General features: G+C 46.7%; 1 protein-coding gene across 1 annotated transcript in view; it reads left to right on the plus strand.

The window, feature by feature from the left end:
* The first annotated feature begins 302 nt into the window (after positions 1-302).
* The window catches only part of SPTBN4 (spectrin beta, non-erythrocytic 4), a 75,425-nt gene continuing 58,296 nt past the window's right edge, over positions 303-17,431 (plus strand). The window contains 6 exon segments of the mRNA XM_079118037.1: positions 303-406; positions 2,973-3,159; positions 14,778-14,929; positions 16,208-16,261; positions 16,263-16,287; positions 16,290-16,381. Coding sequence (XP_078974163.1) covers positions 2,988-3,159; positions 14,778-14,929; positions 16,208-16,261; positions 16,263-16,287; positions 16,290-16,381 — 495 coding nt within the window. The 5' untranslated portion in view covers positions 303-406; positions 2,973-2,987.

The following is a 17,431-nucleotide window of genomic DNA, read 5'->3' on the forward strand; positions in this document are numbered from 1 at the left end:
GGAGTGACACTGGATGTGGGGAGTGTGTGTGTGACGTTGCAAGTGACCCCGTGTGTGGCCGTGTGGGAGTGTGGACTGTGCGTGACGCTACCTCTGCCCCTCTGCTACCTCTGCTACCTCAGCGGTGTATAAACGCGAGGCCGGGTGTGCCAGTGCGGGGACCCGGGCCGCAGGCGACCGGGGCCGCGGGGCCCGCGGCGGGAGGGGGTCCCGGGGGCGCGCGGAGCGCGGCGGCGGCGCGAGCTGGGGGAGGCGCGGCGACGGCGGCGGCGCATGCGGATCTGGCGGAGCAGCGGGCCGGCGGGGCAGAGCAGAGCCGGGCCCGGCCCGGCGGCGGACGCCGACAGGGGAGGCTGTCGGGCGCGGCGAGCAGCGGGGACAGCAGCAGCGGCGGCCGCTGGCTCAGGTGAGCGGCGTTGCGGCCCATGGCCCCTCCCCCAGAACCTCTCCACCTGCCTGAGCATCCTCCCCCGCGCCTTGGGTACGGCCTGAGCTCCTGGGGTCTCCCTTGTAGAGTGCAGGCAGGAGAACGGAGGCAGAACCAACCCCTAATCCCCAGCCTAGTCCAGCCTCCATGCGTGGGTCTTCCATGGGGCCTGGTCCTTCCCAGGCCCCCCTCCTCGGGCACGGTGTCTGGACCGCCGCTAGAGAGGCGCGGCTTTGGAAGGGTTAAAGCATCCAATCCCACCCGAAGCCCGGTGCGGGTGCCGGGCCAGCCTTTACTGAGGCCGGGCAGGACAACCCTTCCCACCTCCCCCCTCGCCTTCTCTCTTCTTTCTCCATTCAATCACCATGTAAAGGCCAGAGCTGCTCTCCCGACCTGTCAGAAAGCTCACCAAGTGCTAAGCGCCTCCCCATCCCCAAGTATCATTGAGGAAACAGTTGTGACCCCCGTTTAACAGGGAAGGAAACCGAGGCACAGAGAGGCCAGGTTAAAGATGCAGGGAGAATAAAGTAGGACTGAACTAATTTCTGTCCGACTCCAGAACAGGCACTTGGAATTGCTAAGATGTGATCAGAGGATGGAGAGAAATAGTGGGCTGGGGGTGTAGCTCAGTGGTAGACAGTTTTTCTAGCATGTGTGAGGCCCTGTGTTCTGTTCCCAGCACCACAGGAGGGGAAAGAAACAGCAAGAAACATGTATTGAGGGTTTGCTGGGAACCTGGTACCATGTTCCCTTTATCATTAACTCATCTTCAAACACTCCTAGGGTTTGCACAGATGAACAAACTGAAGATCAGAGAGGGGAAGTGACTTGGCCAAGGTTACACAAGTGGTGGGTAACCATGTGCCCACTTACAACTTGCCATGGAAGAAGAGAAGAATAACAATGGATTTTGGTGTGCCCACTAAAAGGGATTATCTCTACCACACTTACCACAACCCAGGCCCTGGCTGCCTTCCTGAAATCTAGTGGGTTAGAAGCCCAGCACAGAGACACATTCTTGTAATCCCAGCAACTCAGGAATCTGAGGCAGGAGGATTGCAAGTTTGAGACCAGCCTGAGCAACTTGTCAAGATTTTGTCTCAAAATTTAAAAAAGGGCTGGGAATGTGACCCAATGGTAAAACACTCCTGGGTTCAATCCCCAGTACTGCAACAAACCAAAACACAACCTAGTGGGTTAGCAACGGTCTGGGTCTTTTGAGAAGGAGGCCATTGGTCTAATCCCCTCCATTCTTAGTCTTAGAACCAGGCCAGAGGTCCAGGAGGGTGGAGATGTACCTGATAACACCCACTTTTTTAGAGTTCCTATTGACAATCTAGTGTGTTCTAAAGCATAACTCTGAATTCAGACGTGTCAGTTGACTATTGTCACAATAATGCTGCATAACAAATCACCCCCAATCTCAGTTCTTAAAACCCATTTATTTAGCCATTGAGGCCTGAGCTCAGTGACTTGGGCTATACCCAGCTGAGCAGTCCTGCTGGTCTCTGCTGGGTGCACTTCAATGTTGAGATCACAGTGGGGCACTGCTCTCACTGACCTTGGCTGGGTGGGCCAGTGTGGAAGTTGGAGGAGCTGCTGGGTCTTAGACCTGGTCTAGCCTAAGCGTGTCTTTCTCATGGCCAAGGTCAAGCACAAGCAGAGCACATTAGATCTCTTGGGTGAGGCTCAGAACTGGCACACCAGCACTCTCACCCAATTCTCTTAACCAAAGCGAGTCAATGACAAAGGGTGTGGCTTCAAGGGTGAAGAATTAGGGCCACTAATACAGTCATTCTATCACAGTGCCTGTGTTTGAACTCTAGCTACTTACTGGTTGTATTACTTGGGCAAACAATTTAATCCCTTTGTACCTCTGTTTCCTTCTTTGCAAAATGGGCCCAATAATAACCCATCACTAGGGAATTAAATTTGTCAGAATTAAATAGGAGAATGCATGTAAAGTACTGAGCACAAGACAAATGTTCATATTGTTATTATTACTGCATTATGGAGTTCTAGTGATAACAAAGTTATTGTTCTGATAATAATAATAACAATGACAATTGCTGAGCTTCAACCCTGTGCCAGGCATTAAGTCAAGTACTTTACTGCAGTCCTGTGAAGTAGTCAGGGTAAACATTATCATCATTATTATTGCAAGACAGAGAAACTGAGGGTAAGAGAGGACACAGGACTTATAGCTACTCATTGTTAGAAGGGACTCCTCTGATTCCGTGTGGTGGCTTGTGCCTTTAATCCCTGTGACTTGAGAGGCCAAGGCAGAAGGATGGCAAGTTTGAGGCCAGTCTCAGTAACTTAGCGAGACCCTGTCTCAAAAAAAAAAAAAAAAAAAAAAAAAAAAAAAAGAAAGAAAGAAACAAAGAAAAAGAAATGAAAAGGGCTGAGAATGTAGTTCAGTGGTAAAGTGCTCCTGGGTTCAATAACCAGTACCATGCAAAAAGACAAAAAACAAAAAACCCAAAACTGGGCTGTCTGAGCTCAGGCCTGTTTCCAGTCCTAACATGCCTCTCCCTGTCCCCAGGCCTCAGCTTCCCCAATGGCGCAGGTTCCAGGGGAGGTGGACAACATGGAGGGCCTGCCCGCCCCCAACAACAACAACCCTGCCGCTCGCTGGGAGAGTCCAGATCGGGGCTGGGAGCGGGAACCTCCAGCTGCTTCCACAGCAGCCGCTTCTCTCTTCGAGTGCTCGCGGATCAAGGCCTTGGCAGGTACCCGGGGAGGGCTGGGTGGGCCAGAGTGTGGAAGTTGGAGGGGCTGCTGGGGAGGCATCTGTGCATCTTAGCGCCTGAGTCTTGACAGCTCGGAGCATGGGAAAGAGTGGTACTTAGTGCTTCAATCTCCAGGCCAGCTGTGGCCAACAGAACTCTCCACAATGACAGTAGTGGTCTGTATCTGTGGCGTCCAGTATAGTAACTGCTAGTGTATATGGCTTGAGTGCTTGAAATGTGCCCAGTGCTACTTGAGGGACTGTTTTACATTTTATTTTATTTTATTTATTTATTTATTTATTTATTTATTTATTTTGCGGTGCTGGGGATTGAACCCAGGGCCTTGTGCTTGCGAGGCAAGCACTCTACCAACTGAGCTATATCCCCAGCCCTTATTTAATTTTGATTAATTTAGATTTGAATAGCCATTTGTGGCTTATGGCTTCTGTATGGGGCAGCACAGCCTTAGAACTTTTGAAATGTATAATCCCAGAAATATGAGACTTTGAAAGCAATGTCTTGGGATCCTCAAATGCAGAACAGTTGAACTTGAAGACTCTGAAAGGTCACACTTAGAGATTCTTCAAAACTGAGACCTTTAGAGATGGAGACCCTTATCACAGACTTTACATATTTTAATCATTGACCTCTAGGGTCTTAAAGCCTTAGAAACCTAAACCCTAGCAGGCACAGTGGTGTACACCTGTAATTTCAGTGATACAGGAGGCTGAGGCAGGAGGATTGTAAGTTTGAGGCCAGCCTCAGTAACTTAGTGGGACTATGTATCAAAATAAAATAAAAAGGGCTGGGGTTGTAGCTTAGTGATAGAGCTATAGTTTCTTTTGTCATAGTTTTTAGACTATATCATCTAGGGAATAATGACAAGAAAAGAAGTCCTACACATGTCTGGTATGGATATAGGTTTTTTCCTTACATTTTCAATCCCTAATTTAATGAATTACCAGATTAGGAGGCCTAATTATACTGAAATTAATGGAATTTCTAAGGTTTTGAGCAAGGATATCAAACTCAAAGTCCTCTAGGAAGTTGGTGACATACATGAGTAAGTGGACTGGGGGCTCTGGTCAACTGGGCCCTGGTCACCAGCTCCAGCCATGAGAAAATATGGACCCAAAATTATTAGGTCTGATATTGATACAAAATTTCCCAATTAAAAAAAAAAATTCATGTCACAAAGTATGCACCAGATTCAACCCACGGATTGCCATTTTCTGATCTGGAAACCTAGACTGATATAAACATACAGTTATAGAAACGTAAACTTAGCGTTTTACTTTTAGGCACTTAGGACTCTAAAAATGTAGGACTGGAGTTGTGGCTCAGTGGCAGAGTACTTGCCTGGCATGTGTGAGACACTGGGTTGGAGTCTCAGCACCACATATAAATAAATAAAATAAAGGTCCATTGCAACTAAAAAAGTATTTAAAAAAAAAAACCCTAAACACATAGGAACACATCAACTTTGAATTCTAGACTTTAGTATTCTGTGCCTACTCTGTGCCTGGCCCGTGCTGGGCAATAACAGCTGTTCATTCAGCCAACCTTGGTTCTGCCCTTTCAGCGTCCTCAGTCCAGTGGGGACTGACTTAGATCCAGCCAATAATGAGTCAGGGTCAGGGTGAAGGAGGCACAGGCAGAAGGTTATGATGGGGAGCACAGGAACCCAGAGGAGGTAACTGATCTAGCCTAGAAAATTAAGGTGGGCTTCCTAGAGGAGGAGATGTCTAAGTTGAGGCCTAAGGGATGAATAGGATGAATTCTGGAGTGGAGAGTGGAAGAATGTTCTAGACAGAAGGAACAGCCTATACAGCGGTTGGGAGTGGTGTGAGAGAGGAGGCTGCAAGAGAGGAGCACAAGAAGGGAGCGGGGCGGTGAGAGTCAGCCTTACAGGCCTCGTGGGGCGCTGGGGAGCCCTGGAAAGATGTGAAGTGGAGTGAGATGTAGGAAGATAAGAATTGAGCATTCTTCGCACCTAAGACCCAGGCATGCTTCAGAGAGCATCTAGCCCAGGGAAATGTAGGAATCCCCCCTTTATTTATTTAGATGTTGATGGGCCCTTATTTTATTCATTTATTTATATGCAGTGCTAAGAATCGAACCCAGTGCCTCAGATGTGCTAGGCAAGCGCTCCACCACTGACCCCAGTTCTAGGAATCTCCTTTAAAGGGAAAAAAATAAAATTTCCCTTGCCCACTTAAATGACTGTTGTACAGACTCCGTTAAAAATCTCCTGTGCCTAATTTTTCTATCGCTCTGCAACTAAGACACATGTGCAAAGGAACTCCAGACCCAAACCACAAAACCAGCAGCAACCAGCTTCCTCGCTCCACTCCAGCTGCTCAAAATGCAAACAGTCCATGGGCCACTGCTGTGCATGTCTTTCCCTCCTGGATGGATACCAGGGCCTCAGGCATGCCAGGCAAGCACCCGACCACCGAGCCCCAGCCCCGCCCAGTTGCATTTCTTTTGCATCCCTTTGCCCACTTCTCTCATGGGTTTTCTCTGTTCACACTGAGGCAGGACCTTTGATGGGAGTCCCCTACCACGTGATCTTGCATGAATCACGCAAGATGTTTTGAGGACCTCATGTTCAGGGAGTTTCATTCCCCAAGCCACAGTTGGTGGCTCTCTCTCATCATTGGTGTGTGTGAGGCCCCTCTCCTCTTTCGTTTTTATGTCTCATCTTGATTCCTTCTCCCCCACAGGCAGCCATTTGAATAGTTCTAACGTGAATTCTCTCCTTTGCATGAGGATGATTTTACAAAATGTGTGTTGCTAATTAGCGTACATGCGTGTGTGTATAGCATTTCTTTTCTTTCCTTCCTTCCTTCCTTCCTTCCTTCCTTCCTTCCTTCCTTCCTTCCTTCCTTCCTTCCTTCCTTCCTTCTTTCTTTTCTTTTCTCTTTTCTCTTTTCTTTTCTTTTCTTTCTACCAGGCATTGAACTTGGGGGCGCTTAATCACTGAGCCATATCCCCAGCCCTTTTTTGCATTTTCTTTAGAGACAGGGCCTCTAAGGACTAAGTTGTTGAGGTTGGCTCTGAACTCGTGATTCTCCTGCCTCAGCCTCCTGAGCCACTGGGATTACAGGGGTGCACCACCACGCCTGGTGTGTGTGTGTGTGTGTGTGTGTGTGTGTGTGTGTGTATAGTTAATTTTTTATTATTGTAAATAATGTAGTACATACACCCAGAATGGCAGAAAAAGTTCAGATTAAGAGTGCTCACTGTTTCCACAAATGAGCACTTTCTTTTTAACCAGCATTCATGTGTTATTCAGTTTTCCATCACTGTAACAAAATGCCAGAGATAATCAAATTATAAAGAGAAAATGTTTATTTTCGATCATGGTTTTAAAGGTTTCAGCCCATGGTCAGTTGACCTTGTTGCTTCTGGGCATCCACTGGTGAGGAAACAACCATGGTAGGGAGCCTATTGTGAAGCAAAGAAAGAAGAAGGGATTAGGGTCCCAATATTCCCTTCAAGGTATGCCACCAATGACTGAGAGATCTTCCGCTAGGCTCCACCTCTTAAAGGTCCCACCCCCTCCCAATAGGGCTGTGATCTGGAACCAATCCTTCACCACACCGGCCTCTGGGAGACAATTATTCAAACCATGGCACATATCAAGAAACAGAATATGGCTGGGCACAGTGGCGCATGCTTGTAATCCCAGTGACTTCTGAGGGGGAGGCAGGAGGATTGCATGTTCAAGGTCAACCTAAGTAACTTAGCGAGACACTGTCTCAAAATAAAAATGAAAAGGACTGGGAATGTAGTTCAAAGGCAAAGTACCCCTGGGTTCAATCCCAATACCAAAATGATGATGATACTACTGTTAACAATAATAAATGAATTAAATAAAAAATTTAAAAAAAGGCAGTCCCTGGGAAGTCCCATTGGGCTACCTCCCTATTAGTACCATCCACGTATAAACACTCTTCTGACTTTTAACAGCAGGGGCTTGTTTTGCTGGTGTTCAACCTGACATAAGAGGAACCATGCATCGTGTACACTTCAGTGTGTCGCTTTATTCACTCAACATCATGCTGAGAGATTTCTTCATATCTTTTGTACTTACAGCCTATTCCTTCTTATTGCTGTACAGTATTCCTCAACGATGTGCACTTGAGTTGCTTCTAGTTGGAGGTCACAGTGTAGGCTTTGGTGGGCAAAAGCTCTCATTTATGGTGGTTAATAGCTACCCAGGAGTGAAACTGTTGGGTCATAGAGCAAGTATATGTCTATCTTTAGTAGAAACTGATGGTTTATATTGTTTTACATTCCTACTGGTGCTGTATGAGAGATTCAGTTGCAGTACATCCAACGCCTGATATAGCTAGTCTTCTTAATTTTAGCCATCCTGGCAGGTGTGCATTCTTTTGTGGGTTTCTTTCTTTTTTTCTGTTTCTTTTGAATCAGGGATTGAACCCAAAGGTGCTTAACCACTGACCCACATCCCCAGCCCTTTCTTTTAAATTTATTTTTTATTGTAAACAAATGGGATACATCTTTTTTCTCTATGTGTACATGAAGTAGAGTACATGATTTGTGAAATCATACATTTACCTAGGGTAATAGTTTTTGATTCATTCTGTTATTTTTTTCCTTCTCATCCCCCAGCAATTTTTTTAATATTTTATTAAAGGCAGGGTCTCTCTGAGCTGCTTAAGGCCTCACTAAGATGCTGAGGCTGGGTTTGAACTCTTGATCCTCCTGCCTCAGCCTCCTGAGCTGCTGGGATTATGGGGGTGCACCACCTCACCGGGCTTCTATTGTGCTTTCTTTGCACTTTCCTGATGACTATCACCCTTTTTCTTATTAAATTCTCTGTCTTTTTCTTATGGTTCTGCAAGAGTACAACTCCTTCACCAGATTTATATGCTGTGAATTTTTTCTTCCACTTGGTGGTTTGTCTTTCACTCTCTTAATGGGGCATGTATATATATATATATATATATTTTTTTTTTTGGCACCAGAGATTGAACCCAGGGGCGCTTAACCATTGAGCCACCTCCTTAATGGGGCCTTTTGATGGGCAAAATTTCTTGATTTTTAATGCATTTTAATAATTATTGAATAAGTATTTCTAGGTTAGGGATGTAGCTCAATGGTAGAGCACTTGTCTAGCATGCATAGGGCCCTGGGTTCTGTCCCCAGCACTGCAAAAATAAATAAATAAAATAAAAATAAAAACTAAAACAAATGAACAAACACAAAACAGGAAAGAAAGAAATCTTTGCCTCCTCCCAGGTCCTGGAGAGATATCCTATCATGTTTTTTCCTAAGTTTTACTGTATTCCTTTTACATTTAGACTACTAACTAAATATTTATTATTGTGCACAGTGTGGGTCAAAGTTCATTTTTCTCCCATGTGGAGTTGACTCAGCTCCATTTATTGAGGACTGTGCTTTCTCTACTGAACTGCAATGTCACTTTGTCATGATCTGGGTCCTGTGTATCTAAGGGCTTTGTGTATGCAAGTATTGGTAACCGATGCAAATTTTAGCATGTTCTAGCTTGTATTCTTTTTGTTATTTTCATTCAGCACTGAGCCCTAGCGCTCATATATGCAGATCCATGAGTAGATCTAATCTGCTGCTTCTAGACACTGCAGGAGGCCTGTCTTAGTCCATTTTCTATTGCAAGAACAGAATACCTGGGACTGAGTAGTTTATAAAGAATAGAGGATTCTGGAGGCTGGAAAATTCAAATGGATGTTCAGTGGATGCCTGAAATTGCCAGTAGTATCAAACCATAAGCATATTTTTTTTCCTGTATACACCAATGACAAAGCTTAATATGTAAATTAGGCATAGTAAAACTAATAAATACTAATAAAATAGAACAATTATGACAGTATACTGTAATAAAAGTAATTTAAAACATCAATTGTCTATTTCTAGAATTTCCAATTTAAAATTTTCAGCTCACTGTTGACCACGGGTATTGAAACTGAAGAAAGTAAAATTTTGAATAAATAGGGACTACTGCATACTTAGGATCAGAATTCCTGGATCATATGTAACTCTGTGTTTAACTTTTTAAAAAAAATTTTTTTAGTTGTAGATGGACACAATACCTTTATTTTACTTGTTTATTTTTATGTGGTGCTGAGGATCAAACCCAGTGCCTCACGTGCGCTAGGCAAGTGCTCTACCACTGAGCTATAACCCCAGCCCTATGTTTAACTTTTTAAGAAACGACCAAACTATTTTACTAACTCATGGTACCAGTTTATATTCTCATGATCAATGTACAAGTGTTCCAATCCCATATCTTTGCTAATATTTAGTATCCCCTCTTGTTATTATGATCATCCTAGTGGGTATGAAGTGATACCTCATTACAGTTTTGATTGGTATTTCCCTAATGGCTAATGATTCCAAGCATCTTTTTAATGTTCATATTGGTCATTTGTACATCTTCTTTGGATAAATATCTATTTAAATCTTTCATCCATTTTTAAATCGAGTTTTTTTTTTATCATCTGTACTATTATTGAAACATCCTATGAACCTGTAGTTATTTCATAATTAAAAGTTTTTTCAAAAAGGCCAGGAATGATAATGCACACCTGTAATCCCAGCAGCTTGGGAGGCTGAGGCAAGAGGATCACAAGTTCAAGGCCAGCCTCAGCAACTTAGCAAGCGAACATGGCCTGTCTGGCCTCTGTGGGCATCTCCACTCCTGACCCCTGCTTCATGACAAGGAAATCATGATCGCGAACAACTTAGCAAGACTCTTTCTCAAAAGGGCTGGGGATGTGGCTTAGTGGTATACTGCCTCCAGTTTCAATCCCTGGTACCCACCCCCCCAAAAAAATGTCAAAAAATTGCTGCCTGGCCTTCCTTTCCTTCCCTGATGCGTATTAGCTGAAACACCAAGATCCACAGAGTACCGGAAGGAAGGAACATGGAATTCACATTGACTTCCTTGCTAGTCTCCCTGACAACTGGGCTACTCATTTTAGAATTATCCAGGACGAAGAAATAAGCTTATATCTTTTTTATGCTGCTCTATCATTAGGCCTATTTGTTATAGCACCTTAGCATATGCAGTTACTGGTAAAATTCCATTACTGAATAATGTCACAGTTTTTAGTTTCCTATTAGTGCAGAAATAAAGATGCCTACTTTCTTTTTGAACCTTTTGAAATCTCTCAATAATGACCTGTTTGTAGAATGCGTCTTCTGTTATACCCTTGAGCATTGCGTTTTACACTAGCAGTAGAAAATATACATTGACAATCTTTTTTTTTCAGAAAAGACATCGAGTTAGCTATTTGTTATTCTGCTTTCTAACAGCCAAGCAGCAGATTCTGGCTCAGAGTAAGGTCAAAGTTGAACCAGAATGAGAACAAAGGGATTCGGGCCTGCCTCTGCTCCTGGTCATCTCCCCTCTCTGGGCCTGTCTTCACATTTGTATAATGAGGGGTTTAGGCAAGATCTGCATTTCTTCCATGTGTTCTGGATCCCTGGGTGCCTGGGATCTGATGCTCACGGGAGCTAGATCCATGGCAGCCTTCGTTGTTATGTCATTGTATTTCAATACCACCCGAAGAAAATCGATGGGAACCTATCCCGGACCACCCGGATGATGACTTCGTAAAGGACAGTGCTGTGAGGTTCTGGGTTTTGTAATCATGGTCTCCTTAGCATGAAGCAGGGGTCAGGAGTGGAGAGGCCCACAGAGGCCAGACAGGCCGTGTTCACTGAGAGAACTACGGGGTTCCCCAAAGCGGGCAGCGGCCTCCCAGCTCCAGGAAGGCAGCCTCGCAGGCAGGGAGGCCCAGTGGTGCCGTATGATGGGAAGAAGCCCAAAATCTGGATTTTTTGAAAAGACAAAACATCTGTTTTTAAATGTTGGTGACTGATGCATGTTTTTATAAAACACCGTGGAGGAGGGCAAACAAATATGTCTCAGGGTGCCATTCTGACCTGCGGTGACACCAAGTGTGTCCTGTGGTGAGGGGCGGAGTCTTTTCCTTGTCCCTCAGGTTCCGCCATCCCCTCCTGTGCACCTGTTCTGGGCCCAGCGAGGCTGCCCAGTGTGGGACTCTGAGCGGGCTCCTGGGGCTCAGAGGCCCTCTGGCGTCCCGTTGGGTTTGTCCAGCAGGACATTGGAGAAGAGATGAGGAGTCAAGGAATTTATGACTTCCTGCTCCTTCCCTGCCTGACCCATGTCTGCCGGTGCCTGGTTCTCTCCCTACATCCCCAGCTCCTAGCTGGATGCCTCCCTCTCCTCTTCTCAGCCCCCTCCATGCCCCAGTCCCTGGGGGTCTCCCTGGCCCTGGGGGGTTCCCTCTGCCCTGCCCAACCCCTCTGTAAACATTCTCTTCGTTGCTTCCTGCCAGAGCCCTAACTGACACAGTTCTCTGGGTTGTCAAGACTCCAGGACAAATGACAACTGTCCTGCTTTTGCCTCTGTGCTCATATGGAGTGCTTTTCCCATTGACTTATTCTTCTCCGCCGTGGTCATCACCAATCCCAAGGAAAAGAGATTTCCTTGGAATCAGACTTTATTCCTAGACTTAATACTTTGAGACTTTCACAAAGCAAGGGAATAATTACTCTTTTATCCTTTGCTGGCTAAACAAGGAAAAGATAGAGACTTAACGTGTAAAGTCGTGTGTTTGGTCGTTAGTCTGGGGAGAGAGGAAGGGGAGACTACCCTGTAGCGGTTCACATGTGGGGTTACCACAGCCTTCGTATTGCTGGGAAGTAGAGACTGGTACGGCTACTCGGAAAGCTACCTGACGCTCTAGGTCAAGTGAAATTAGAGCAGATCCCCCTCAGCTAGCAATCTGGTCACTGTGTAACATTTCCAAAGACTTTTTTTCACAAGGAGCCATGCGAGCATGTTGAGTGAGGGCTCTCTGTTGCTGGAAGGAGGTTCAAGGTCAAGGGCAGCCTGAGTGCCCATCCCTGGGGATGGATCAAAGGTTGTGAGTGCACACGGAGCTCCCTCTTATGGTCTGAATATAGTTTATCCTCTCTGAAACTCATATTGAAAGCTCGTCCTCAATGCAGCAGTGTCAAGAGGTAGTGGGGCCTTCACGGGTGACTGGTCCTTGAGAGAGACTATGGCCTCGCTGGGTTCAGTTGCCCAAGCCTGTAATCCCAGCACCTTGGGAATCTGATACTGAGCATCTCAGAATGTATCCCCCAGGGATAAAGGGGCACTATGCCTGAGATATTTAAAAACTTATGTTCACCCAAAGATCTGTGCCCAAAGATTCATAACAGTCTTATTCATAATAGCTAAAAAGCGAAAGTAACCCAAATGCCCACTAGCTACCGAATGGATAAAATGTAGTATATCTATACCATGGAATATTATTTGGCCATGAAAAGGAAACACAGTACTGATTCCTGATACAATATAAATGACTCTTTAAAACATATGGTAAATAAAAGAAGTCAGACACACAAAAGGCCATATAATATGATTTAATTTATATGAAATGTCCAGAAGAGGCAAATCCATAGAAACAGAAAGTAAATTAGTGGTCACCAGGAACTGGGGGAAGTAAAGGGGGTTGATTGCAATGGGTCTGGCGTTTCTTTTTAGGGTAACGAAAATGTTCTGATATGAGTGCTGATGGCCACATCACTCTGTGAATATATTACAATTATTGACTTCACATGTTAAAAGGGCAAATTTTGTAGTATGTGAATTATATCTTGTACTGATGCTGTTATAAAAAAAAAACTTCTGGCTGTCCTTCTTCCCCTGTCTGGTCTGCCCCCTACACAGCAACCAGAGAAATGCCTGACACGCTCCTCTCCTCCTTGCCCTCGTTTTTATCACTGTGACCAAAGGATGTGGGCTGTAATCCCAGCAACTCAGGAGGATCAAAAGTTCAAAGCCAGCCTCAGCAGTTTAGCAAGGCCCCAAGCAATTTAGCAAGACCCTGTCTCAAAGTAAAATACTTAAAAAAATTTTTTTAAAAGCCAGGGATGTGGCTCAGTGGTTAAGTGCCCCTGGGTTCAATCCCTGGTACTACCACTAGTACTAACAATAATAATAAAAATTTGTAAACGACAGGAAGGAGCTGGGCACAGTGGCACACACCTGTAATCCCAGTGGCTTGGGAGGCTGAGACAGGAGGATGGCGAGTTCAAAGCCAGCCTCAGCAACTCAGCAAGGCCCTAAGCAACTCAGTGAGACCCCGTCTCTAAATAAAATATAAAAAGGGCTGAGGATGTGGCTCGGTGGTTAAGCACCCTGGGTTCAATCCCTGGTACAAAAAAAAAAAGTAAGAAAGATCCCGGACAATTTCCTCCTAAGCAGGAGAGGAAGAAGCTGCGCATCCTTCCACTCCCTTGCCCCACCCTGGGGGCGGGGGATTGAAGTGCAGTCAGTGCCCCCAGCGCTGTTGCTGAACGATGGAGGAACCTTTCTGTCTTCCAGGAGCAGCTTGGTTTAGCTTACTCCTTCTTGGTCTTCACTTCCCACAGCCTGTCAGTGGCTGTCTTTCCTTTAATTTCTAATCAAGTCTCCAACATGCCCCCTGCTCCCATTCCCCCTGCTTCTGCCCTGGTCCTGTTTCATCCCCTCTCTACCTGGCCCCTTCCCCAGGCTTCTCCCTGGGCTTCTGCTGCCCTTCCTCCCCTGTCTGGTCTGCCCCCTACACAGCAACCAGAGAAATGCCTGACACGCTCCTCTCCTCCTTGCCCTCTGTTTTCATCACTGTGACCAAACGATGTGGGCTCATGGTTTCAGAGGTCTCAGCCCACAGAAGGCCGACCCCCTAGCTCTGGGCCCCAGGTGGGGCAGAGCACCACAGGGGAAGGGCATGGAGGAGGAAAGCAGCTCCTCAGGGCATCAGGAAAAAGGCAGAGGAAGAGGGCAGCTCTGCTCACCAGGGCGAACCCTAGGGCGTGCCCCCAGTGACCTCCTTCTTCCAGGCGCACCGAGGGCCCACAGTCAAGTCGGGGTGATCCTTAGCCCTGGATTAATGCGCTGATTAGGTTAAGGCTCTTTCAACCCAATCACTTCACCTCTGAACTTTTTTTTTTTTTTTTAATATTTTTTAGTTGTTGGCGGACACAATACTTTTATTTTACTTTTTATATGATGCTGAGGATCCAATCCAAGGCCTCTCACGTGCCTGGCACAACCCCAACCCTGAACTTTCTTGTATTGCCTTACACATGAGCTTTTGGGGGATACTCCATATCTAAACCATAGCACCTTCCCCTTCCTTAAACCCTGCATGGCTCCGCAGGGTTCACTGGTGTGTGTGTGTGTGTGTGTGTGTGTGTGTGTGTGTTTGTTTGTTTGTTTATTTATTTATTTATTTATCTGTGCCTCAACTAAACTAAGTTCTGGAAACAGGAAAAGAATGGCTATGCAAATATTGAATGAACGAACGAATGAATAGGGCCACCGACGGTGGCAAAACAGGGAAGGCTTCTTGTGTAAGTGACAGCGCATGAAAACTCTGAAGGACAGGGACCCTCTTGCCAAGTGGGCAGCAGAGGGTAGGCCAAGCTCGCGCCTGACCAGGGTTTGGCGGGCGGTGGGGGGATGGGAGAAGGTGGAAGGGGAGCTGCAGCCCCTGCGTGGGGGCTCACCAAGGCCTGTTCTCCAGATGAGCGGGAGGCCGTGCAGAAGAAGACCTTCACCAAGTGGGTGAACTCGCACCTCGCCCGCGTGGGCTGCCACATCGCGGACCTCTATGCGGACCTCCGGGATGGCTTTGTGCTGACGCGGCTCCTGGAAGTGCTGTCGGGGGAGCAGCTGGTGAGGGCCTGGAGGGCTGGGGAAAGAGGGTGGTGGCTCTGGGGTCTCGCGTTGGGGCATGGACATCGCTGGATTCTACCCGGCCTGGCTAGGGGCCTGGCAGAACGCCGTGGAAGGGTCCTTTATTCCGATGGGTGGGGCTGTGGGGCAGGGGCGGAGCTTGGTTCAGAGGCGCCTAGGTGGGAGGTTTAGAGTGGACGCACCATCCTGTCAAATAGCTGGCCGTGATTCGTGATTCGGAATCCAGTTGCACGGGGTGGGGTCGTGCTGGGGTGGGGGGGCTCCATTGGAGGGCTAGCGACGGAGGAGGAGATTTGTTAGAAGACCCCGCCAGGAGTTATTAGATTGCAAAGGGGCAGGACTGTAAAACGGGCAGAAGTCAGTTGCAGAATGTCAGCGGTTGAGGATGCAGGGCTCTAAGCTGGAGGCAGAGTTCCATGGCAGGGTGAGAGCTAGCCGCGGGGGTCTGGGGATGCAGACGGCATGGCATGGATTTGGCTTGATGTATGGGTTAAGTATCTGGGATCGTCGGATGGAGTTTCCATTCCAAAGGGTAGGGGTTCCGATGGTAGAGATTCACTGACGAGCTAGTCTGGAGCCTGCAGTCTGAAGGATCATAGTTGTGTAGCAACAAATGTCTTTGGACACAACGAGCTACGAATAAGGGGGAGAGTCGTGGACTATGTCGCGGCTTGGGCTGGAATGGTTTCTAGACCTGAAAGGGAGGCGAGGAGGGGTGTGGTCACGGGATCAGTGGCAACTCTTGTGAATTGATGCAGAGTTCCAATGGAAGGGGCGGGGCTTCACGGTGAGGGGTGTGGTCATCAGGTTGGAGGTGAGCATCATTGGAGGAGATGAGGTCAGGAATTTGAATAAAGCCGGGCGTGGTGACTCACACCTGTCATCCCAGGGGCTCCGAGGCTGAGGCAGGATGGATCATGAGTTCAAAGCCAGCCTTAGCATCCGTGAGGTGCTAAGCAATTCAGTGAGACCCTGTCTCTAAATAAATACAAAATATCGCTGGGGATGTGGCTCAGTGGTTAAGTGCCCTGAGTTCAATCCCCGGTACTGGGGGGGGGGGGGGGAAGAGGGAATTGAATAAGCATGAAAAGATGCGACCCTTGAAGGGCTCTGGCTGTGAGAAGGAATAAGGACTTCCTTAGAATAATTGGGGTCCGGATCTTAGAGAAGATGGAAGGGGCGTGGCTATGTGAGAGGCCGGCCAAGGCGCGTTGCCCTTGACCCCGGCCTGCATTGCCCAACGCCCTTCCACTCCAGCCCAGGCCCACACGTGGCCGCATGCGGATCCACTCCCTGGAGAACGTGGACAAGGGCCCTGCAGTTCCTGAAGGAGCAGCGGTGCACCTGGAAAACGTGGGCTCCCATGACATCGTGGACGGGAATCACCGACTGACGCTAGGGTTGGTCTGGACCATCATCCTGCGCTTCCAGGTGATCCCCAAGTAACCCCTGTCTCGTCTGGCCCCCACGGTGGGGCGCCTTAGGAGGCGTCCCTCACCCATTCACCCATTCCTTCCTTCATTAAAGCATTGCTAATATGTTCCAGGTGGCAGGGATGAAAATAATGAAACAAAAAATTGTCATTACCACCCCATTAACTGTGATCATCAAGTCTGTATAGTGTTACTCGATCTAGGGACTGTGCTAACACTTGACATTTAATTCACCAATCCCTAAATTAGGTATTATTTGTTTATTAAAAAAAATTTTTAGATGTGATAGACCTTTATTTTATTCACTTATTATATGCGGTACTGAGAAGGAAACCAGTGCTTCACATGTGCTAGGCAATTGCTCTACCACTGAGCCACAACCCTTGCCCTAGGTACTATTTATATTACATTTACCAATGAGACAACTGATTAGGTGAAGTAATATATTCAAAGTCGCACGAGTAGCTTGGATTGGAAATGTAACTCAGAGCCACACAATCTTGCTTCAGTACAGAAAGAAAAATACAATTTTTCTGCTTTTATGAAGCTTACATTTTAATAAGGGAGACGTATGAGAAACAAATGCATAAACAGGTAAATAAGACATGCCTAGGAAAAGACAGCTGTAGGTAGACGAGAATTTTAAAAGGCTCTTCAGAAAAAAAAAAAAAAAAAAAAAACGGATTACTAAAAAAGCAGTAAAAGAAATAGAAATATAAAATATAGGGTTGGTGTCGTGATTTTAGACATGGTAGTCAGAAAAGTGCTGAGAAGCTGGTGGCTGAATGACATAAGAGGAAGGGACAGCCAGGCATGGTGGTGCCTGTAATCCCAGGCATTCAGGAGGCTGAGGCAGGAGGATCACAAGATTGAGGACAACCTCAGCAACTTAATGAGACCCTGTCTTGAAATAAAAAGGACTGGGAACAATGCTCAGTGGGAGAGTGAGTGCCCCTAGGTTCACTCCCCAGTACCAGAAAAAAGCAATAAAGAAAAACAAAACAAAACAAACAAACAAAAAAACATGGAGAAAGCATTCCAGGTAGGG

Source organism: Sciurus vulgaris (assembly GCF_902686455.1).
Source record: "Sciurus vulgaris genome assembly, chromosome: 17".
Lineage (NCBI taxonomy): Eukaryota > Metazoa > Chordata > Mammalia > Rodentia > Sciuridae > Sciurus > Sciurus vulgaris.